The sequence below is a fragment of the Oncorhynchus kisutch genome, linkage group LG20 (assembly GCF_002021735.2).
Source record: "Oncorhynchus kisutch isolate 150728-3 linkage group LG20, Okis_V2, whole genome shotgun sequence".
NCBI lineage: Eukaryota > Metazoa > Chordata > Actinopteri > Salmoniformes > Salmonidae > Oncorhynchus > Oncorhynchus kisutch.
Window position 1 is genome coordinate 41,472,918 of NC_034193.2, and position 24,445 is coordinate 41,497,362.

The 24,445-nt window shown below is 43.1% G+C and overlaps 2 protein-coding genes across 4 annotated transcripts; one reads left to right on the forward strand and one right to left on the reverse strand.

Moving 5' to 3' along the window:
• Positions 1 to 230: 230 nt before the first annotated feature.
• On the forward strand, positions 231 to 9,069 carry LOC109865710 (diacylglycerol kinase epsilon-like). 2 transcript variants are annotated; one of them, XM_020454098.2, is made up of 11 exons: positions 231 to 1,362; positions 1,682 to 1,841; positions 2,033 to 2,152; positions 2,473 to 2,616; positions 2,965 to 3,122; positions 3,472 to 3,520; positions 3,990 to 4,103; positions 4,445 to 4,516; positions 4,832 to 4,959; positions 5,294 to 5,405; positions 5,768 to 9,069. In XM_020454098.2, exons 1-11 carry the CDS (start codon positions 917 to 919, stop codon positions 5,984 to 5,986), a joined length of 1,722 nt encoding a protein of 573 aa, XP_020309687.1. In that variant the 5' UTR covers positions 231 to 916; the 3' UTR covers positions 5,987 to 9,069. The 2 variants fall into 2 exon arrangements, with proteins under 2 accessions (XP_020309687.1, XP_020309686.1); XM_020454097.2 differs by having other exon boundaries at positions 245 to 1,362; positions 1,682 to 1,865.
• LOC109865709 (E3 ubiquitin/ISG15 ligase TRIM25) lies at positions 8,945 to 24,202 on the reverse strand. 2 transcript variants are annotated; one of them, XM_020454093.2, is made up of 11 exons: positions 24,050 to 24,202; positions 20,983 to 21,693; positions 19,961 to 20,056; positions 19,515 to 19,748; positions 19,165 to 19,333; positions 15,914 to 15,958; positions 15,560 to 15,670; positions 14,940 to 14,990; positions 14,341 to 14,460; positions 12,670 to 12,729; positions 8,945 to 11,917 (listed from the first exon to the last, which is right to left on the reverse strand). In XM_020454093.2, exons 2-11 carry the CDS (start codon positions 21,589 to 21,591, stop codon positions 11,385 to 11,387), a joined length of 2,028 nt encoding a protein of 675 aa, XP_020309682.1. In that variant the 5' UTR covers positions 21,592 to 21,693; positions 24,050 to 24,202; the 3' UTR covers positions 8,945 to 11,384. The 2 variants fall into 2 exon arrangements, with proteins under 2 accessions (XP_020309682.1, XP_020309685.1); XM_020454096.2 differs by lacking the exon at positions 14,940 to 14,990.
• Between the last annotated feature and the right edge of the window lie 243 nt (positions 24,203 to 24,445).

The window sequence follows — 24,445 nt, forward strand, 5'->3', positions numbered from 1 at the left end:
ACCATAGAGAATGATAGGGGCCTCTAGTGGCCAAAAGGCTATTAGCATGGGACGCGCCATTGAGGGCTTCCACCATTTTAATGTAGTCAACTGGGTGGGACTTCATTGGCTCATCCCCCCTGGTGACCCTTTTGGAGTCATGTCCAACCGGGTCATCGGGAGGGATCAGCCAATCGGGAAGAAGAACACGGACTACTTTAAAACGGAGATAGCCTCAAAGGCGCTGCACATGTCACATACCCTATAATAGCATAGCGACAAAGATGAGTCCTATATCTATCTCTATGTAAATAACTGCTCAATATTATTTGCAGATCAGTCAGTCAAAATGTACCCATGATACAACACGGTTTTGACGCGCTTGAACACGGCCATTAGGTGGGAAGGCCACTGTTTGCAATTGGGACATATGTTTTATCGATGAATCTATTGTTTAGTCGTGTTATTGATATAGTAATGGAGCTGTCATGTCAATGCAACCTTTAATATTAGAAATTCCTGGGCATGCGTTTCGTGTTTAATATTATTTATTTTTTTAACAGACGATTAATTATCAGTTTCTAATGTAGTCACTGCTGGGTAGGTAAGGAGCACATCAGGTGCCCAGTAACTATAGCTAGCATAACTTCCGATAACAAGAACAGTATGCTAATATTCCAAATGTTGGTGGTCGTCGTCTAGCTACGTATTTTTGCCCCCCAAAAATGTACGGTAGCCAATGTTTACAATCTCGCTCGAGCATTGTTTTGTGCGTTATTTCGCAACACGAGAAGGTTGCCATTTTCTCGTAGTTATTGCATGGACATCATGATTGCGCGCGACTTGCGCACAATTTTTATATTTGTGAATTCTCGTGATATTCCATGATTTGATTAGTTTATTCGCGTTAATACCAACCACCCTTCCTCGAATATCTATGGAGGGGGACGAGGGAAACCGCGACCAATCGTCACGGGAAGAGTGGACACTCCTGTTTTGGACCACTCTCGCTGTCGTAGTGCCCGTGATCATTACTTTGTGGTGCAGTGTCCAACGCTCCAAACGGAAAATACACATGAAAGACTTCTTCCGCAAGAGCAAGCACGGTTGGCACTGCACCGACCTGTTCAACAAGCCCACCTATTGCTGTGTATGCCAACAACACATTCTACAAGGGGCGGTCTGCGACTGCTGCGGAGTGTGCGCCGACGAGACATGCCTGCGTCGCGCCGACCGGAGCCTTGTGTGCAAAGAGATCATGGCTCCGTCCCGAACGGATGGGACACTGGCGCACCGCTGGGTCCGGGGAAACGTCCCTCTCTGCAGTGTCTGTGCGGTCTGCAAGGAGCAATGTGGGAACCAACCGAAGCTGTGTGACTTTAGGTAATATTACTTTGCTTCTAGGCTGTCATTTGTGTGAGTTTTTGTATGCCACATTAATCAGAGTGAAGTCCAGCGGGATGCAAAGGCGTTAACTTGTCTTATGGTTCTGGCACGAAAGATGGAGAGGGTGCTATTGTACTTTTTCAATCATGGGGGAAGCTGTCGTTGCTTTATTTTTTGCAAATTGACAGGAATTAATATCATGTCCTTTTCCTTTCATGTACAATTCTTAACCAGCTCGCTGTCCATCTTTTGCCTTGACATTACAGTGAACTCCGAGTAAATTGTGCTTGATGGATGTGTGTTTGTCCCTTGGCAGGTGTGTGTGGTGTCAGACCACGGTGCACGACGACTGCAAGCTCAGCCTGTCGGACGGGGAGCGCTGTGAGCTGGGCGAGTTCCGCAGCCTCATCATCCCCCCTCACTACCTCCACCACGTCAACAAGCTCCGCCGCAGGCACCCCGATGAGTACAGCAAGGTCATAGGTCACACCCAGGGAGGGGTCAGTGTCTGGGGTTAGGGTGTCCCAAATGGTGGATTGGAACTGACTGTTTGGTTGCATTACTAGCAACTACCAGTCCCTCTTGAGTCAGGTTAGAAGACTGGGTTGTGGCTTGAAACAGGTTTTGTTTACTTTAATTTGAACTGTGTGTGTGTGTGTGTGTCTAGCTGGCATCTGCCTGCGGGAGCGGCTGGACTCCAGTGCTGGTCCTGGCCAACACTCGCAGTGGGAACAACATGGGGGAGGCTCTGCTTGGAGAGTTCCGCACCATCCTCAACCCTGTCCAGGTCAGTCAGTCCTCTGTGTAGCATATTATGGAATTGTTAAGATGTCTAGGTCAAATTGAACTGGCGCACAATAGGCACTCTTTCGAGTTAAAGTGATTGTGATTGTGGAGGTGGCATGGTGATGGTGGGATGCATAAACATCTCCCCTCCTATCCACCATTTCCCCTTTGTTTCCTCCCATATCATCCCTTTTCTGTCTGCTATCCTCTCCTTATCTCCTTTCCTCTCTCCTTTCCTCTCTCCTTCCCTCTTCCACTTTCCTCTTTTCCGCCCTCCTATTCTCTTCTCCTTTCCTTTCCTCTCCTCCCCTCCCCTCTCAGGTGTTTGACCTGTCAGAGCTGCCTCCCTCTAAGGCCCTGCAGCTGTGCACCCTGCTGCCTCCAGGCAGTGTGAGGGTGTTGGTGTGTGGGGGGGACGGAACCGTGGGCTGGGTGCTGGATGCCATCGACACCATGAAGCTCAAGGTAAAGGATTGTGTTTTTACATGCGTCACATGACAATGGGCAGGAGCAAATGAGTCGTGCAGCTCTATGCCAAGAGACTGTTGTAACTAACGTTGCTGTAACTACTGTTGTTGGTTATTATTGAATAAGACGTCTGTGGATGGCGTGCATGTTCCATTGGAATCACATTTGCATCTAATCACTATAGATATTTAGCTCAAACGGTTGGTACATTGTAACAGAGGGCGGTCACGTGTGTTTGTGAGCAGAGGATCACTGATTTGAGCCCGGTATAGGGACAGTTGAGGAAGATGTGTTAGCAGCACACTGACGTCTGCTTCACATGCGCGTGTGTGTATTGGTCTCCAGGGCCAAGATCAGTTCATCCCCAGGGTGATGATCCTGCCCCTCGGTACGGGGAACGACCTGTCCAACTCCCTGGGCTGGGGGTCGGGCTACGCCGGGGAGATCCCTGTGGAGCAGGTGCTCCGGAACATCCTCGAAGCAGAGGTGGTCAAGATGGACAGGTCAGTGGAGAGCCAGAGGAAGTTGTGTAGCCTCCTGTGCTAATGCTACAATGCTACGTAACCCAAGTCATGTAGCCTGCTGGGCTAATGCTACGAAGCGCAAGTCATGTAGCCTCCTGTGCTAATGCTATGAAGCTCAAGCAACGGCTTATAATACTACGAAATCCAAGTCCTGTAGCCTTCTGTGCTAATGCTACAAAGCTCATGTAGCATTAGCACAGAAGGCTACGTTACAAAGCTCATGTAACGTAGCCTTCTGTGCTAATGCTGCCACCCTCAATATCCCTAGTTCCATTTGTGTTGTAACATGGTTGTATCTAATCCAGTATGATCTTCATTGTCCTAACAGGTGGAAAGTTCAGGTAGCCTCAAAGGGGCTCTACTTTCGTAAGCCAAAGGTGAGTTGCGTTTCACCCTCTCTAGCTAGCCTCTTTTGATCTTGTCCATTTGCCCTGCATTCTGATAGAATTCAGCAACACATACTATATTCAGTGTGTGACCTGTACAGGAATCACACCTGTAACTGTTGTTTCCACTGCCAGAACCATGCTCCAACCAAGCGATCCATTGCAAACATGGGGCTGTATCAATTAGTAAGCCAGCTAACTGTCCAAAATTGCTTGAAATAACTTATTTTTAAGGAAAATTACTTATAATTGACAAGGTACAATTGCCTCGACAAACAACAACCAATATACACGTTTTTAATGAATCAGAAAAACAAGTTAAATGGTTGTTTGTCAACGTCAGCTGGTTAACTTAATAATCCTGCTCACTGGAATAGCCTACGTGATTGATTATTCACTGTTTATAACCTTGATTTGATCACTAAAGGACCTCTTAACTCGCGTGTCCTATCCTCATCAGGTCCTGTCCATGAATAACTATTTCTCAGTGGGCCCGGATGCCCTGATGGCGCTCAACTTCCACACGCACCGTGAGAAGACCCCCTCCTTCTTCTCCAGCCGCATCATCAACAAGGTCAGTCGGCCCGAAGACGCATCTGAAAATGTTAACAAACATATGCAAATGTCTTGGTTGAATTTACATGCAGTATGAGAGGACGTATGCAGGATGGTTGCTTGAGTGTAATGGTCGACACATCAATTTGGAAAAGAAATGCTTTAATGCTACTTTTACTTACTGAATATTAATTATATTATATATTAATAATATTAATTATAGTCTAAGAGTGGTTATTTGGGTGAAAATGTAAAACATATATATATATTTGAATCCGTTTAAACGTGACCTGCTTTTGATAACGCGTGTCCTATTGCTTTCCCCTTTTATACTGGTCAAACTGTTGCCTTTCCTTCTAGGCTGTATATTTTATGTATGGCACCAAAGATTGCTTAGTTCAAGAATGCAAAGACCTGGATAAGAGGATTGAGGTAAGGCATGCAAGGAGACACACGCAGACACACAAAAACAACACACACGCAGGCACGCGCATTGTGGCCTCAGGGAACGACTCTCATGTCTGTTGTGCCCTCTTTCACCTCTGTCTCTGGGAGAATTTAATAGAATGTTCCGTTGCCTTGGTAAATGTCACAAACTTAAAATGAACTCAAGCATTCTTTGTGCGTTGTATAATCCTTGGATGCCTCCTTGAACTAGCTGATACTCATATCATTTAATAATATTGTGTGCCTGTGTGTGTGTGTGTGTTTGTGCGTGCGTGTGTGTGTGTGTGTGTGCTCCCACAGTTGGAGCTGGATGGAGAGAGGGTGGCCTTGCCCAGTCTGGAGGGCATCATCGTGTGTAACATCGGCTACTGGGGCGGAGGCTGTCGTCTGTGGGAGGGCATGGGGGACGAGCCCTACCCCCCTACGCGGTGAGCACCACTGGCTCACACAGGACTTTAGACACTGCAGAAATGGAAACAATAAAGGCCCTACCCATAAGCCCTACCATCAGACTATGTCCATTGAAAAGTTGCTTGTGTATTATCACTGAAAGGATAACTAAAGATCACATTGTCCTTTTTTTTGTGACGCCTTCATATACTCTACATTAGGCCTTTTTAGAGATGCTTCGGAAGTCATTGATAAGCTAATGTCATGCGATCTAAAGGGTGGTTTGTGAAGCATATATCTAGGGCTTATAAATGCTCTGTAAAGCTTTTCTATGTTGTTTTCTAAGTGTTTTTCTCCTGTCCTCTCTCCCAGGCTGGATGACGGGCTGCTGGAGGTGGTGGGTGTGTTTGGCTCCTTCCACTGTGCTCAGATCCAAGTCAAGATGGCCAACCCGGTGCGGCTGGGTCAGGCCCACACAGTCAGGGTGAGGTTACGGCACCATTCCGTCATCACCACCACTTGCTGTTTTATCTCCACAGTGTGAGAGGACAGCAGTGGTGTACTGGACTGGTGTATTCTGTGGTTCCTTCCAGGTTCATTTTGAACTGAGCTGAATAGATACGGTACCCGTTTGAATGGCCATCTTTTGTAAATAATGGAGCAATTTGCAAGTTTTGTCTTTAAATGTGGTTAGTTCATGTACAGTGAATGTCAATGTACTTAAAATGTGCTTTTACTGTGCTCATCACTGTTCAGCTCTTCCAAAGTAAAAATTCTCACCTCTTTCCTTCTTCCCTTTTCTCCGCCCACCTCTCTTACCACCTCTCCCTTCCTATCTCTCTATAGCTGGTGCTGAAGACGTCCCGGATGCCCATGCAGGTGGACGGGGAGCCGTGGGCCCAGGGCCCGTGCACCATCACCATCACCCACAAGACCCAGGCCTTCATGCTCTACCACAGCACCGAGCAGACGGACGACGACGACGAATCCAGCACCTCCGAGGCTGAGAGCTCCGCCCCCCATGACTCTCCCAAGCCAGCAGGTCCCGCCTCTGCTCGTGCCTGAGCCCCCAAGTTCCACCACCTCAATGTTTCATCCATACCCCTCCTCTGTTTGTTATAGTAAATGCTGATGACATAATGCCACGATTGCACTCCCCAGATGATGATATAAGCCAGAGCTCAGGCATATTCCCGCCTCGGGGTAAAGGAAGGAAGGAGATGTTTCAGTGGATGATGGGCTGTATATTTGCACTGATCCCTTGTTTTATAGTTATAACAGTTCTATCGTTTGAATAGTTTGGCAGTGTTTCCCAACATGGACCCCGTGTGTCCCTGACTCAAGAGGAAGCATTGACCTCGACACTCCGACTCCTATGATAGAATATATATTTATATTAGTAAGTCAATCACTGGACGTTTGTTTTGTTAACTCTGTATTTCATGATGATGCACTGTTACTGCCATGTTGGCCAAATCCCCTATTACATGTGCTGTATTGGGCAGACAGTAGTTAGTAGTTACTAAGTCTTAAGAAAATGTTACTTGACTATATTTCTTATAATGAGTTTATTAGGACTCCCAAGTTAACCATTCCTAGTGAAATATCCGTTGCTTTTGAAGGATTTAATCACAGTTTTTTTCATTTCGACCTTGTAATTTTTGGAGACAAAATGTCTACCACTATAATCTAATGTCTGTTAGCATGCTCCTACTTTTTTTGCAATATTTTTGTTCTTTTCTTAAATTATACCTCTTTGTGTTGGATACTTCTTGTTGCACTGTAGGAATTACTCCATAGGATATAGTTAGAATTGTACCATCCCTCAAAACCGAGTTGCAACTGCTCAGTGTTCATAGGTATAGTTGTATTACACTGTCCGTATCTATTTTGTTTATGTTGTCTACGATGGAAAGATGGTTTATTTCAAACACTTTTTAGTGTCTTCATGCTGCTTAGCACTAGACAAACCGCTAGGTCACACCCTATGTCTGTCACATAGAAATAGGTGAGCATCTAGCCATTCTATTTCTATGGTGTGTCGACTGTCAATGTTTATTACCTCGGAATGTTTTAATGATCTGTGATTGGGGTTTTTCTGAATCTTTGTCACCTTTCAAGAATGTCACCTTTTTTTTTTGTCATTTTAGTGAGGTCAAGGTTCGAAGTTGAGATGATATCAGGTTTGTTACAGCCATAATAAAGTTATAGGGGGTGTTCCAGGTCGACTCTTATGCAGTCACGCTGCGCACCTGGTTCCTAAGCACTTCTGCAGGTCCCTAAGCCCGTGGAACCAGTCTGATCACTGCGTTTGCCATTCTATTTCAAATCACGTGCAGTAGAACAGAACTGTTAACACAGCAATCAGATTGGTTCCACCAGGTTACCAGGTCCCCCCTGTCCATATAAGCTTATTCAGTGTGAGCTATAAGGGAAAACTGATCCTAGATCAGCACTCCTAATCATCTGTGCAGCGTGACTGCAAAAAAATATAACCTGGAAGGTCTCCTAAAAGTCTCGGCGCTTAAGAGATTAAGCCAGAGCCAACCAGTGGCATCAACTGTATAATGGGAGGATGGTCAATGTTAACCTAAAGCTTCGGAGGTCCATAGTTATCAATATAATGCTTTGTGATATATAAGTGCTTACATTCCCTTTGTGTGTGTTAAGCCGTTGGGTAATCGTCTCGTTGCTTGAGGACACCCATTTTATGTGTATCTGCGCTTCTACTGTATGTTTACAACAAACCTGAATGTTCTAGAAACAGGTCTGAGCATCTCAACTGTGGACGGAAATGTTATTTCAAACAGTATAGGTCAGGGGTACTCAACTCTTACCCTATGATGTCCGGAGCCTGCTGGTTTTCTGTTCTACCTGATGATTTGCACACACCTGGTGTCCCAGGTCTAAATCAGTCCCTGATTAGAGGGGAACAATGAAAAAATGCAGTGGAACTGGCTTCAATGTCCAGAGTTGAGTTTAATGGGTATAGAGCCCCACACTGGAGGTGTCATAATACCCATAAAACCTAGCGGTCAAACAGGGAAATGGTTCCAATAGTTTTTCCACCATTCAGCTCTCCTATTTAAAAAAATAGGCTAACCCTGGCGTGACGTTTTGATAATCATCGAACTCTCTCGGACAAGGTGACTTATCAATATATTCAGCTCCATTTACTCTTAGATTTGAAAATGCTAATTAGCATCAAAGTGGAAATGCAAAACTACAAATCCCCGCAAGCTCCTGCATGTCATCGCTGGGGGAGTAAATACAGGCAAATATATTTATAAAGGTCACCTTTTACTAGAGAGATTTGTCTGGTTATCGAAACATCACGCCAGGGTAAGCCTACAAGAAACACAGCCCCTTATTTGAAATGTTTCAAAAAAAATCCCCCATGGGATGTGACTGCTAGGTTTTATGGGTATTATCGCTCATACTGTGGTACTTTATAGGCTGTGAGTTTTTTTTTGAAATGTCAATGCATTGCTGGAGAAATAGCCTCATTCCATGTGTTTGTCGAAGAGCATGTACTGTATGCCACCGAATGTTCTCAATTAGATTGTCTTCAGATATTGAATGGTAATGGATAATCGTAGTCTTGGTCGTTTATGTACATGTCATTACGTCTACACTTAACGATGGAAGGAGACCTGTGATAGTCTAGTGCTGATACATTTTCCTGTAAAGATTTGAGTAAAATTTATAGCGTACCACAAGGTACAGTATATTTGGAGATATATTTAGCTACACATTTAGTTTTTTGCAGTCAAACCACTACATAAAATGCACAAGATTGCTGTGGGGAGTGTCAAAGAAATCACTTAGTCATAACAGCACTTTACTGGCATAATAGAATGGAATGCATATGACTCCATTTTCTCTCCATCGAATTGGCACGGAATTTGCCACCTGCTTCATGGCCATTTAAAAAGAAAAGATGGATAAATTACTTTTATTGTAAGCAAACAATGAATCACTTGTAAAGCAATTAAAAAACAGAGGAACATTGAAGAGACATAATGATGAAAATAAATCGGCTTTACTGAATTTGCTACTACAGATGTTGAAACGGATCATTTCACTGAATGTAATAAGCAATGTAAATTAGGATTTGGAAACACCAATAATAAATATTTTCATATATATTATGAATGTCATTGTTTTACATGTATATAATATGAAAAGCAATAGTGTTTCTTCTTCCCATTGCGGTAAGTCTACTGAGCAGTTTGAAGTAATATAATCCCCAAATGCAGTATCTACGTGTCTAGATATGTGGAACAAATAAGCCACAACCACCACACTCATTAGTAACTATATGTATTTGTATGTGATACATTTTTGGAGGACTACATTAGCACAAAATAGCTTACAATAGTAAATCACGAGGGGACATTATCAAGTTGTCTTTAACCAGATTAAACCCCTTATACACAAACAGAATCAATACCTTACTCTTTAAAACACAACCAACAATTTCAAATATATTTTTCAGTTAAACAAGACTCAATCAAACAAAGTCAGTAAACCAAACCAACACGAAGTACACCATCAGCACATTAATTAAGAACCGAGCTTATAAGACGGAAGGAATGGACAGAGAGGATAACATGCTGACACACAAGGACCATGACAATGGCCCTCTGATCGTTGCTCTATCTGGTGTTGTGTACGCGAGTCGTTCGGACTTTGTCCAAACCTTTGGGGATCTCTTAAAAAGCCAGTGGCAATAATGGCTTAAATCCAGCAAATGAATTAATCTTTTCCTTAAATATCAGCTTGCCTTCATTCCACTAACAGTCGAAATCCCTTAAATCAGGAAAACGAGTGTTTCTATAGCGGGAGAAGGCAATGACACCAACTATTCATTTGGCACCGGGCTTTGCAAAGCAAAACGAATCCATCACATGCTATTCTCAACTTGCTCTCCGATCGTAGCATGTCCATAAATGGAAAAGTTCCAATCCACAATATCAGAGGCATGAATTATGAGAAGCATGCACCCACGTTACAGACAATGTGACACCCACAGATGTCCAAACTAACACCAACAGACCATCACTGTGCTACAGATATGTACCCTTCTAGGACATGAGAAGGCCCTAGCTATGGTCTATAGCTAAATTAGCTATAACTTGGGCCCAGAGTTTTTATTTTGTCTGGTCACATAGACAGGAAAACCCCCAGCCCTAAATCATCCCTATTTACAAAACCCACAGAGTTGGAACAAGTCCTGTTCACAGGGTCTAAATGACCTCTGCTTGTTCTTATGGGCCAGGCTGGGTCTATCTAGCCTGGTTGCCAGATCAACCAACTCCTCTGCCCTGCTCACAGTAATTCTAAAACAAATGCAGATCTGGCAACCAGGCTAGGTTCTATCAAGCCTGTAGTAGCAGTGTCAGGAAGCGCTTTCAGCACATCCTCACACTGCACCATGCGGAAACCCCCTTCACTTCCAGGCTCTATGTGAAACACTGTAGCGAAATGTATTAGATCAAGAAAAAAAGTGAACGGATACCCACTTTTCCTTTGGGGGTTTCAAGAATAATGTGGATGCTTTTCTGTTCGATTCATTGATTCTCTATATCCAGTGGTGTTATTGGATATGACATTCCCTAATGCGGGATGCCTGACACCAGCAAAAGTCATCCACACTCTTGCGTAGGTGTGCCAGTACATGGCCTTCTGAACGTTGTGGTACTGTTCACACACAGCAGATAACATACACGTTAGACATGTTTATTCACGTTGTTTTGTGTATATTACATGTGATTACTGTGTACTGCCAAGACCCACACCAAGAGATCATAAGCTCTGATAAAACAGGCTGTAAACAGCTACCCACAGACCACTCAAATGTATCTGTAAATAAACTGGATGATCAAGACATTTAGCCAGGACTGCAGAGCCGGAGAAAGAACTCATTCGCCTGGTTCAAATACCACTTAGTAGTTCTGTTTGTAAGTCGTGTTTGCCTATAGCACATCACGTAACCACTTGCGAATCAGACATGAATGATCACAATGTCAGGTAATGTAACTCGCTATGTCTGATGAACCATTAAGGAATAAATCGACTTAAATTCCTTTCACGGCATGCTGCTGACATCACAACAGTAGTAAAACAAAAAGGTAGTAAGGATGTCAATCATGCTTTTGACAATACAATAATATTGTATAATAATTTGTAATGTTCCTTTACCTGTATGCAAGTGCTTAGTTTTCATTAGTTACTGATTAACAAATGCTGCCTGTTTAGAGGTTGCTGCAGTTACAAGAGACCAAAGTCCAAAATGATATGACCTACACTGCATTATTACTATAGTCAGTGACCACAACCAAATAATAACCTTTAAGATACAAGTTCCCAATATCAGTATGATTAAGTAATTTATTGACCCAGATGCTGTATATTCTAATTATTTGCGAGGGAGAAGAATGTGTGTTTGTGTGTTAACTTCTCAAGACTGCAGCTTGCATAGGCTAACAGACGAGCCGCTGGAGAAGAGCCAGAACGCCGGGTACACTGCCTCGGCGAACTGGAACACAAACGTATGGAACGGGTATGCCCGGTCCTGTACGTTATAGAAAGTGGCCGTTCCCTCCTCGCAATCCAGCAGCACGCCGACGCGGGTCGGATTCGGGTTCTGCAGTACAGTCTCACTGCTGGCGTGCCAGGCCGACAGCTTGACGTTGAACCACTCCACGCACCAGGACTGGGCGTTACGCCCCAGCCGGCTAGCCGGACCCTTCCGGTCGATGCTGTTGTAGGCCAGGCCGATGCCGGTGAAGTTGTTGCTGCTCATCTTGACCTCCCAGTAGTGGCGGCCGCGGGAGAAGCCCTTGGAAGTGAGCACCTGGCTGTAGACGGAGAAACGGGCGGGGCCATCGGGGTAAGGGGTGGGATCGTCTGACACAGAGGCCACGGTCATGTTCTCTGTGAGGGAGATGCGCTTGTGGGCTGTTTTGAGGTCAAGGGTGAGAACCGTGCCATCTGGTGAGGGAGAAACAGGAGGTAAGATTCTCTCTCGCACACAAACACACCCATTGCACACACTTTTCTAAAAGTTCCTTCAGAATGCAGTACTTGTTTTCAAGCTAGTGTTAGGAATACAGGGAGATAAGTGGTTAGACCACAGAGTCTATTTCCACTACAGACATCCCTCCACGGCTGGCAGCAGCTGCCAGGCCAGGTGTTAGGAGTACCAGCAGGGTTAAGGATTGTGTAATTGCTCACAGGTGATTGACTGGCAATTACTGCAACAATCTTAGAAGCGGATCAAGAGTAGCATCCCAAGCCAATGGGGATCTCCTGCTGAGTGTTTGAATCTCTTTTGTTTGGCATGACTTTCTGTATATTGTTATACTTGTCATCATATGAGCGACAACAACCACCATGAGCCGTCTCCCCTCGAGACATTCACAACACCCTGTTGACTTATGTTGAACGCACACTCAGAGGTTACAAACTTGCCAGAAGATTCCGATGGAGCAGCGTGGATAAAAGGAGCCCAGTGGCATATCCCATCCCTGCATCGAGATACGTTTTGCTTCCCATATCTCACGCCGGCTCCACGGTGTCTTAATGTAACCATGATTGAGTTCCGGCCCCAGTGCAGCTCAGTGTAAATAAGCGCAACGGTAGGGTCGGTATCTTCTGGGAAAACATATAGCCTATCCTAGCCTCCCTAGACGGAGCCAGAGTCGGTTTGCTACGTGGTTGCGGTAAACCACTTGTGAACTTACATTGCAGAAGGTCATTTCGTTTTGCTGCAGACGTGATACTTGGGAGAACACTTGGTTGTCCTGTAAGAGAAACACCATGACATTAGTTTAGTAGAGTGCATAGGTGACTTTGATCAACCGGAGGGGTGGTCCAGAAAGCCGGATTAGGGAGTTGGCGAGATCTGTCAAACTAACTCCGGATTTCCGGTTCCAGAAAGAGAGCTCGACCTGTAGCCTGATCGACCATAGCAACGAATGCTCGGAAGCAAACCTGCTACCTTCAGAGGTTAACTTGATCTTAGCCTGTCCTGGTGAATAAAGAAGGGGCTTCTCCGCCAATCAGATTGTTGTCCGTCACTATGGTCTGTCGCTTTGCGGAAAACACAATTGACATCAGAGCCTTTGTAACGCACGGCAAACAACGAAGGGAACAAACTATTGGACCTCGACTAGATCCTTGAAATCATTCAGAGGTTTTTTTTGTGGAACCTATTCCGCACAATCAATATCTGGCCAATTTACTCAACCTGTACATAGCCAATGTAATCCAATGTAGTTTTGCCTTAAAGGCCTACAAACTCTGTATTACATAGCAATCGTTTGGCCTCTGGAAGTGTCCTGTACAATGAGGATGACGCTGAACGATTTGGCAAGGCAACTGTGCGTAGAGCCGTAAGAAGAGCCCGTATTAGAGATTTTTTGTTGTTGTTAATGTCTTTGTTACATTCCCTGCCCATCAAGCGGTCCATATAATCAAGGAGGTCTTTAACAGACTTGCAGGTACAGTAGGCTGCGATGTTTTGCTAATCGCTAAATGAATAAACCTAAGCAACACGATGAAATGTGATAAATAGCCTAATTCATCCAGCAGATTTTGCAAACGTCACTGGTGTTACAACTTAACATTAGAACACATTGTTGCCCATGTTGTCGTGAAACGCACTCAATGAATTATTCATCCTATATAGGCTATGGAATGGGCCTACCATTGCAATTGTGACATGGGCTACTACAATTGACTTATTAGGCCATAGCCGTGACACGAATATCACCAGCGTTGCAATGACAGTGCTCTATAAAGTGAAAGCGTTATCACTAGTCACCCATGTGTGTAAGCTAGGCCTATTAGATATTGGAATTGGGCCGCTTCACTTAAGCATTTACTCGGTCTGCAATTTTCTGCCAGGCTCCCGCTCTGGCTATTGCAGCGGCAGTTGTATTACATTTTTGGTAAATGTGTGAACATGTTCGTTGTATGTTTACAATAGTTTCTTGTTCCAAACTTGTGAAATGTTGGGCTCTGTCTTTTTGAATCCATAGCTGTCGTTTATTTCTGTCATCGACACGAGGCCAATTTTTGAATGTTTGCGTGCCAGTTGTCGGATCAACCAATCTGCAATTCACTTAGCGTAATTACTTAAACGAGAAGCAGACGTTCTGGAACCAAGAAATCACGTACTCCCTCATCTGGTTAAGAGAAGCGGGATATTTTCAGGGAATCTTAAATATGTAAAACCATCTCTCTGGAATACACCCCCCCCCCCCCCAAAGTTGCGACAAGTATCCAGAATTGCATTCAAATTTGTAATTGGAGGCTCACTTATGGAATTCAGCTGCTCGAGCAGAGGATATCGTTTTAAGCAACATTTCCCCAGTGTATAGATATTTTTTTTGCATGAACAACAGTTCTACCTGGGTCCTCCCTGTTCCTGGGTCTGGGTTCTGCTGATTGCCCTCTGGGGTGGTCCCTTGGTGTGTGTGGAACAGGAGTGGCGAACTCTCTGGGAGCATTAGGTGGCTTTTGGGGATTTTCTGAGGGAAGACAAACAACTAATTTAGAAAATATTTTCATATCCAATGATTGCAGGCAGTACTTTTACACAATATTGTATGAGTCAGCTGCTGCCTAAAGCATGTAGGTTAAAGGGATAGTTAGACTTTTTGGCAATTAAGCCCCCTTTTATTTATTTTTACTTACCCAGAGTCCGATGAACTCATTGATACCATATTAGTGTCTGCATGCAGTTTGAAGGAAGTTGAAGGTAGTTTCTAACGCGATTGCTAACTAGTAGTACCACAATGTCTGGAAGTCTATGGGAGCGTTTGCTTATTTGACAAAATATCCCTTTAAGTGCTCTCTCCAACTAAGGTTTGCAAAACTGACTGAACAGCCATAACCCTGTTAAACCGGATCATAAACAAAAAACAAGTCATGCACAGCACACCTGTTATCTGAGCTTGGCAGTAGTTGAGGTAAACACACAGAAAAACACTGAAAAATCAGTTCTCACTGTCAGCCTTATGTTCTTTCCCTTCTTTGTGATCTCGTTTCTTGTCTGACTCTGAAAGGGAGAAATGGTTGAGAGTTGTAGGATCAAAAAAGTTACTCTGGGTCATAGTTGACCCTTCAGAGGTGTAAATAGAGTGGTAAATTGGCAGTAAGTCTTTATTGGGGCGGCAGGGTAGCCTAGTGGTTAGAGTGTTGGACTAGTAACCGAAAGTTTGCAAGTTCAAACCCCCGAGCTGACAAGGTACAAATCTGTCGTTCTGCCCCTGAACAGGCAGTTAACCCACTGTTCCTAGGCCGTCATTGAAAATACGAATTTGTTCTTAACTGACTTGCCTAGTTAAATATAGGTAAAATAAAATAAATTGACAATATAATAATGATCTGCCACTCGGTTTTTGAACCCTTCATGTCACAGATGTTTCTGACTGAATAGAACGAGCTGGATTTGTCCTGTTTTTGTCTGATAAGGAAATGGAGAGACCTAGTCGGTGCATCGTATTCTATGTATTCTATGTTTGTTGAATGGTTCAATGTAGTGTCTTGGTAGAATGTACCTAGACACTAAAAAGACCATCTTTATCAGGCTACAAGGCCACAACGACCCATCGTGTAATAGCCTACTTCTCTCTCGGTTTGAATCTTGTGGAGGCTTCTTCCTCTGGTTTGCCCTGAGGGGGGCTCCTGGGCTGTGGGATCGAGGCATTCTCGGGTGACCTTGTGGTGGCATGCCTCCTGAAACAAAGACCAGATGAAACTTTAGATAATGTCACACTGTACCAAAGTATATACAGTGCCCAAGGTCGTGATTAGGCTATGAGTGACCACCGCAACGAGTCTATTACTTATTTCACAAACTATTGTGGCTGTACCATTTAGCCGGACAAAAGCCATACCTTTCTGGGAGGTTACAACCGCTACTGTATGCCAGCAGGAGTTATGTAGTTATTATAAAGACGAGGGCATATCGGCACTCACCCATTTCATAGATGTTTGGCAGCAGAGGAGGAGCAAACCTCTCAGCTGTTGGGAAGAAATCACATTTTATTGGTAATGTACACATATTTAGCAGGTGTTAATGTTATGTTCCTAGCTCCAACAGTGCAGTAATAACAACACACTCAGATCTCTCTCCCCCCAAAAAATGAATTAAGAAATTTTAGAACAAGCAATGTCAAAGTGCGGAAAATAAATGTATACACTGAGTGTATAAAACATTAAGAACACCTTCCTAATATTGAGTGGCACCCACCCTTTGCCCTCAGAACAGCCTCAATTCGTCGGGGCATGGACTCTACAATAGGGATGGGCACGTGACATTTTACTGTTCTAGTACTCGCATAATTTGAGTGCTGTAATGAAAAAATTATAATAAATGGAACACACTGGAAAATGTGTGCATTTGTCTATGCCAACAGCACGCAACCATGCATAACTTATCATAACCATTACAGATAAGTTCTAATTGCTCGATTGCCATTCATTGAAACCATAATGAGCTATGTTAAGGCGTCAGTTAGTTCGGCTTGCGCCTAGCCAACCTTGGCTAGCCTAAACGAACGAGTGTGCTTGAAAAATGAGAGGGAATAAAAGCGGCAATAGTACTGTTTGTCCATTTTGAGACTCTGTAGCCAGTATACACTTCCTCAAAATAGTCAGAATTAATCTAAAATACCGTCAAAATTAATGACATTTGAGTTTTTGCCGACAATCTTAGTCAAGCAGTTTCACATCTAACTAAGATGTTCTGTGCAGTTTTTTTTTACAACGAAAAAATGTGCATGAAAGAGACTTTATTGAAGAATCCCTACTGTTGACCAATCACTGACGAAGGGGCGTGACTTCGGCTCCGAACTTCAGCTTGCCCCCAGAATTTTTTTGTGTGTGCCCGAACAGCCGGGAAAAAATCTCACCAAAGTCCAAAACTAACAAAAACGTCACAATAATATGCACAAACTCAATAATATGCACCGAACTGTTTCGCCTGGGAAGAAAGCAGACGCTTTTACATGTTCGGCTCTGGTGGCGTCACAGCTGTGCTTTGCAGTGGCAAAAGACAAAATGCGAGATGTCTGCTGATGCTTGTCCAGCGCCGAGAACGTTTCTTTGTGCTTAATAAGCATGTGATTTGTCTTGGATCTAGTTGTAAACATAAACTCGTACATCGCCTTGGTCCGTACAATTGCCCATATTTTAGTGCCCCAAAAACGTAATACATCCAGATCAACTGTAATGTCAATACCATTGTAAAGCACAATTTCTCCACTTTCCAACAGAATCAATTACATGACATCAACGCTGCCCGTTTCTGCATGATTCAAGAAGGCAATGAGCCCCGTCGGGTCTTTTTAAAAATGGCGGGTGGGGAAGTGAAACTAATGCGTGATAGTGAGAAGGAGAGATGTCGTGTGGGAAAATAGATCGATCTGTCCAACTTATCACCTTATCGCCTCTAAAATGTAAATAAAACACTATAAAGAGTTTATATAATGTGTCATTACATACCTATTTGAACGTTTGTATCGAATTTGAATTGGGTTTTTAGGGCGGTGATAAAGTGATCTTAGAAGTCAACAGCGGCTTTGAGAATGATGATCGCATGCAATGATGATGCAAAAAATTACTAGGTAACCCCCCCCTTACCCCCGTCACTGTCCATTTCTTGTTTTTAAAGGATGAGAGAAGTGCTACACCTGGTGGAGAGAGATTGTAAGACAGAAATAGTTGCTTTATGCGTGCTGTACATTACGGCATGACACGCCACGATGTAACGGAGGGTCAGTTTTCTCAACTTTTCTCCAACACTATAGAGCCATTACCATGTCGATCACCGCTTGAATAGAAACCTAGTTCACACCCCCGATTTTGAAGTCAACACAGTCGCTACAGTCCCATTCGTTTTCTTTGTAGCCTCGTTTAAATGTTGCGGTTGCGCACATTTGTACGGAATGGGGTGAGTTTAGTTAGTTTCTGCTCGGTATCAGACACATTTTTTGCTTCAGTTGCACTTCTCCACTCGGATGAGAATTCACAAACTGGCTTTCTATCAACAGACAGCGCTCTGATGTGTAGCCTCTTTTCTCTCTGGTAAAATGCTAGATTAACTTTAAGCAAAACATTAGATTAGGAAATGTAGATGGTTACATTCGTTCTATGATAAACATTAGACAGTTTGAGCTCTCCAAATAACCTGTACACTACGAGAATGAGAACGCTATGCCATATTAATACATTGAATAAACGGAAATTACCATAACCAAAGATTCTAAATTAATGGGGAAATGGCAATGATTAACGGTAGCCTACATCTACTACTGTTGATACTTTTGATAATAGCAGGGATTTCATAATCATTGAACCTTTGGGTGGGGGACCATTCTTGATACACATGGGAAACTGCTGCGTGTGAAAAACCCAGCAGCGTTGCAGTTCTTGACACTAAAATCTGTGCGCCTGGAACCTACTACCAAAGGCACATAAATATTTTATCTTGCCCATTCACCCTCTGAATGGCACACATGCACAATCCACACCTCAATTGTCTCAAGGCTTCAAAATCCCAGTGTACCCCCCATCTACACTGATTTGAAGTGGATTAAACAAGTGACATCAATAAGGGATCATAGCTTTCATCTGGATTCACCTGGTCAGTCTGTCATGGAAAAAGCAGGTGTTCTTAATGCTTTGTACACTATGTATATGATGGTGTGTATACACATTATGAATAGAAATTGGATTTAAAGTCGTAGTTAAATACGATAGGCCTTGACTACAGTGTATATACATATGAAGTAGGTAAAACAGTAAGTAAACATTATTAAAGTGACCAGTATTCAATGACTATGTAAATAGGGCAGCAGTGTCTAAGGTGCAGGGTTGAGTACTGGGTGGTAGCCGTCTAGTAACACTGACTAAAGTTCAGGGCATGGTACTGGGCGGAGGCCGGCTAGTGGTGACTATTTCACTTAGGTATTCTAAGTATAATGGTTGGAATCTGGAAAGCAAACGCCTCACACCACCAGATTGGTAACCAATTTGAGGGATGAGATGTTGGATTGTGAATTATTGTTTGATTGGACTCATTGTTTGATCCCTTATTGCTCTCCAATGTAAAAATCACCATTGTCGAACATGTCCATGCAAAGTTCTGGAATTAAATTCAATATCACAAGGCATCATACAAATGCCGCCCATAAGCATGTTTCATACACTTGTATATACACACACACCTGGTTTGAGTATCTGCAGTCTGGCCTCTACAGGCTGTTTCAGTACATGTGTGAGATGCTCCCTCAGGACTGCAGAGTAGGCATGCCAGGCTGCCAAGGCCTTAGAGTCCAGGTTGACCTTCGGGGTATAGGGGTCAAAGGCCACCGCTGCCGGCATGTCAACTGAGGCCTGTCCCAAAGGAAAAGGTAAAAACCAACCAGATATATTATAGTCAATATTATAATTTCAAGACTATTAGCCCACTGAGCTAAGGCCGGGAGCTGACGCAAGTCTTCTGCTTTCAGGCAAGGTTTCTCATCACCTGAGTGCGAGCAGTTCACCAAATCCACTTTCGCTACACTGGACTCACCTGTAGGAAAGCCACGGTCTGAGTCTGACTGAGCAGGCTGTCGACGCCATCTTTTGCCGCACTAAGCTTCACAATGTTCTGGTTGAACTTCTTTATGAGGTTCTGGAGTTTGGTCTGAGCACTCTCCTGCTCGCGGTCCACGGTGTTCAGAGCCTCACGCTCGTCACGGTCCAGCAGCTCCCGGATTTGGCGGTACTCGTCCTCCAGAGCTCTCTTCCTGCTGGCTGCAGAGTCCTGGAGGAAACGGACACACGGTATACGTGGAGTTCTCAAATTGATCTCTCGCACAGCATATCACACAGCTCTTACTGTGTGGGTGTTCGATATTTAGTTTTTCCACGTGCTCAAAGCTTTCAAACTGCTTTGTATATTGATTACTTGCTAGTGAATACAGTAGTTAAAGACATTTTCTTGAGTCTTTTGTTTAAAAGAAAATGGTAGCTCACCTTCAACTTGCTCTGCTGGTCACTCATCTGAGAGATGACAGTCTGGTTCTTGTCAATCTTTCCATCCAGCAGACTCAACTTGCCCCTCAAATCAGACTGAATGAGACATGAATGAATATCATCTTCAACCAAATAAAACATTTCTAACTCTTAAGATGGGTTAACTTTTGTTTTCTTTTAGGATTAGTGATTTGATCAATGACATCACTTCTGTAGCTAAATAGGGTAAACATTCAGTACTGAGGCTTGAACCAGTGACATTACGCCTGTAGCCTAGCGGTTAAGAGTTTTGGGCCAGTAACCAAAAGGTGGTTTGAATCCCCGTGCCGGAAAGGTGGAAAAATCTGCCGTTAACCCCTAACAACTGCTCCCCGGGTGCTGATGGCATGGACATCGATTAAGGCAGCCCCCTGCACCTCTCCGATTCAGAGGGGTTGGGCTAAATGCGGAAGACACATTTTGGTTGAACGCATTGTTGCGCAACAGACTAGGTATCCCAACAGAACAGTATGCTAGGTATTTCACCAGATGTATAAATGTGAAACATCTGGTTAGTTTCCACTCACTACCAAATATTGTGATGAGATGAAGCCCAGGGGCCGGCAGTGGTTGAAGGATTTTGGCCAACATTCAGTTATCCGTTTCCAAAACTAGAATCTGTAACAGTGACCTGGGTTTTGTAGACTAACTTTTGCCAAAGTTTCTTAAAACAACATTGTTTAGGAGTGCAAGGGCGAATTGAGTTCTTGTACATACACTTCAGAGTAGGCGTTCCATAACGGAAATATGCAAATAAATGCCAGAATGAGCCAATAGGATCTCACTAGCTCGTGCTTGGCTCTGCCCACTATGATTCATTTGCTCCCATTAAAACGACAGGCTCTGGTCTATCCCCTTTCCCGTTATAAAAAAGTCCAGTCATCTAGACAGTTGTAATGCACTACATGGGGGCAATGGGCTGGCACAACACTACTGTATGCCTGACTGTGGATGGGGTGTATTAACATCTATAGTGAACTTACCTCTTGCAGTGCCCGTTGTTCATCAGGGCTGGAGAAGGTACAGCCTTTATGCACCTGCTGCAGACAGACACCACAGATACAGCGGCCATGTTGGACACAGTAGAACTCCATCAGCTTGTGGTGGTCGGTGCAGATACGGTCGCGCAGGTCACCCAGAGGCTCGTTCAGCTGATGCGCGCCAAACACTGGGTTCTCATGATGAGGCCTCACGTGCTCAAGGCAGAATGACGCCATACAGGTGAGGCAGGTCTTGAATGCTTTGGCTTCCATACAGGTGTCGCACAAGATAGCCACCTCTTTGGGCTCCATCTTGACCGCATCCCACATGATGAAGTCGTCCACCTCACTGGGGAGGTCGCTTTTATTCGACTTCATTTTGAACGTTTCCACAACAGTGCTGAGAACGGTGTTCTTCTTCAGCTCTGGTTTGGTGGTGAAGTGGGTCCGGCATTGTGGACAGCTGTAGTTGTCTTTCCAGGTTTCTAGGAGACACTCTTGGCAAAAGTTGTGTCCACATGGAATTGTCACCGGACAGTCGAAAGCACAGAGGCAGATGCTACAGCTCAGTTCGTCTTCGAGACTCATGAGGGAAAACATATCCTCCGCCATGATGGAACTACAAGTGTCGTCTGCTGTGTCGTCTGTGAGTGTTCTGTTTAAACTACTATTCTGCCAACAGCAGAAATGATGATGTCACCTTTGTATGGAAACCTTCAAAATAAAAGCTCACATTTCAAAACATTGCAATGTTGATAACTCATTCTAAAGATATTAAATTGTAATCAATTGCCATTTACATGGTGCTTATATGCAAAGTATTTTTTTAAGTGTAAAAAAAAATGAAGATAGCTATTGGTATGTTCACAATATTGGGGTAGCTCCACCAATTAGGTGCCTTTGGAGTAGTGCAACTTTTTGGGAAAAAAGTTTATTTAGCTGAATGTGAAAACGCACATGTTAAACTTAATTAAAAAATTCTAAATCCCAATCCCTTAAATATTTTTTGGGGGTGACAAATAAAGTAGCAGGGTTGACCATAAATAAAGTAGCAGGGTTGACCATAAATAAAGTAGCAGGGTTGACCATAAATAAAGTAGCAGGGTTGACTATAAATAAAGTAGCAGGGTTGATCATAAATAAAGTAGCAGGGTTGACTATAAATAAAGTAGCAGGGTTGACCATAAATAAAGTAGAAGGGTTGACCGTTGACCATAAATAAAGTAGCAGGGTTGACCATAAATAAAGTAGCAGGGTTGACCATAAATAAACTAGCAGGGTTGACCATAAATAAACTAGCAAGGTTGAACGTTGACCATAAATAAACAGGGTTGACCATAAATAAAGTAGCAGGATTGATGTGTTATTCTCAACCTGCTCAGTTTTCCAACACAGAACACTAGAAAATGGGCAAAAAGAGTAGAACCAGCTCACCTGCTTTTACACTGATTTGACTATTAGATGTTTTACAGAAATAGCTTCACAATATTAAAATGCGAGTTCAGTTAACGTAACAGGGTTGACCTTAAAATCTTGGACAGGTTTGTTTAATTCCTTAAATTAATCACAAATCACATTAAATAAATAATCTTCTGAAATTACTGTCAGTCTTCTATTTTAAGGGTTTATGACAGACTCGGGGGGAAAGCATTAATACAACAAGCCCCAAAAAACTACAGGCTATTACTCCATTATTTAACAGTACTGCATGTCAGCAGCATGAAACATTAGCGAATTGACTGGAAACTGGGTGGTATATGCACCTTGTGGTTTGAGGAGAACACTTACATTTTTGTCAATGTATACTGTACTCTATATCATCGACTGCATCCTTATGTAATACATGTATCACTAGCCACTTTAACTATGCCACTTTGTTTACATACTCATCTCATATGTATATACTGTACTCGATACCATCTACTGTATCTTGCCTATGCTGCTCTGTACCATCACTCATTCATATATCCTTATGTACATATTCTTTATCCCCTTACACTGTGTATAAGACAGTAGTTTTGGAATTGTTAGTTAGATTACTTGTTGGTTATTACTGCATTGTCGGAACTAGAAGCACAAGCATTTCGCTACACTCGCATTAACATCTGCTAACCATGTGTATGTGACAAATAAGAATTTGATTTGATTTGATTTGTATTGCTTCGGCCCCTTTCCAATCGCTCCAGAAAAGCGGTGGCCCTTGCGGAGCAAGGGAAATAACTACTTCCAAGGGAAATAACTACTTCAAGGTCTGAGGGCACGACGTCACTGATCGAAACGCCACAAGCAAGCACGACTAACTACCTAGCCATTTCACACAGGTTGCAAAAACATAACTAGGGCTTTACAATGATTGTGAAAACTTGGGGAACACCGGCACAAATAATAGTTGTTTTTTCTCTATAAACCAGTATGTAATTCAGTGTGTATAGGGTAGGCCGTCGTTGTAAATGACTTGCCTAGTTAAATAAAGGTTATTTAAAAAAATTAAATATACATATATTTTTTTTTGCATTGTGGCCAATGTGGAGTAAAAGGCCAGCAACACTTTGTATTAACATAACAGCATTTGTGTACACTTTCAAATTAAATGCTGGTATAAATAATGAATGATTTAAAAAAAAAAGGTTATTTTTCCAAGGTGGTTGCAATGCTTTGAAAAACAGTTGTACGTAACTAGTGTTAAACAAAAGGATAGTCACAAAGCTTTCCATATCCTTGCAGGGAGACTCTTATTTTGAAAGAAAATCCTGTCGCTAGTAGAATGGTATTCTAGTTTCAGTGCGTCACTCTGGCGAAACGAAACTTATTTACAGTCTTTGCTTCCGTGGTGGATATATATTAAATATTTGCGTTTTGAAGACACTAGTCATTATCTACTTTATTTTGATTCTAACCTTACCGTTTCCCCTTTTGGATAGAGAAATTAGATGTTGTGTTATTACATTATTTGCTTGAGTGAAGTGGCCAGCTGTATGTCTATTAGGCCTTCATGATTTTTAAAAATGTTTTTAATGTTCCTGAACATGTATGATATTTTAAGTAAAGTAGCCAACGGAATCAAACTTACCTGACAAAGGTATTCTACGTACGTCCCCTGCCTTGTCCGAGTTCTGAGTAGCTGTCTGTGAATTCTTCTTCGGTGGGGTTTATCCGCAGTTGGCATCCAACGTTATGGTGCATTACCGCCACCTACTGTACTGGAGAGGGGCCCAGTTTCTCTTAAAAAAAGACAACAAAAAATGTAGACTGTATATAATGACGTTCTACTTAGTATACACTTTAAACAAATTTCCTGTATCCACTTCTCCCTTATACTGGATCTCAGCCTCTTCCCCCCCTCATACTGCCCACACTATGCCAATACAAGCTCCACTGTAGTTTTTTGGGGCATCAATACACGGCCATACCTGAGAGTAAACAACATTGCTTTGTGTGGAATGTTGAGTCAGTTGCGGTTTGATAG

What these genes read in the sequence shown, in the direction of transcription:
- LOC109865710 (XM_020454097.2), top strand. Translation starts at nt 917, where the DNA reads ATGGAGGGGGACGAGGGAAACCGCGACCAATCGTCACGGGAAGAGTGG. An exon ending in CCATCCTCAACCCTGTCCAG is followed by an intron (nt 2,153 to 2,472) that starts GTCAGTCAGTCC and finishes CTCCCCTCTCAG; the next exon opens with GTGTTTGACCTGTCAGAGCT. An exon ending in GAGGTGGTCAAGATGGACAG is followed by an intron (nt 3,123 to 3,471) that starts GTCAGTGGAGAG and finishes TTGTCCTAACAG; the next exon opens with GTGGAAAGTTCAGGTAGCCT.
- LOC109865709 (XM_020454093.2), bottom strand. Translation starts at nt 21,591, where the DNA reads ATGGCGGAGGATATGTTTTCCCTCATGAGTCTCGAAGACGAACTGAGC. An exon ending in AGACCGTGGCTTTCCTACAG is followed by an intron (nt 19,334 to 19,514) that starts GTGAGTCCAGTG and finishes CCTTTGGGACAG; the next exon opens with GCCTCAGTTGACATGCCGGC. An exon ending in AGATTCAAACCGAGAGAGAA is followed by an intron (nt 14,991 to 15,559) that starts GTAGGCTATTAC and finishes TCTCCCTTTCAG; the next exon opens with AGTCAGACAAGAAACGAGAT.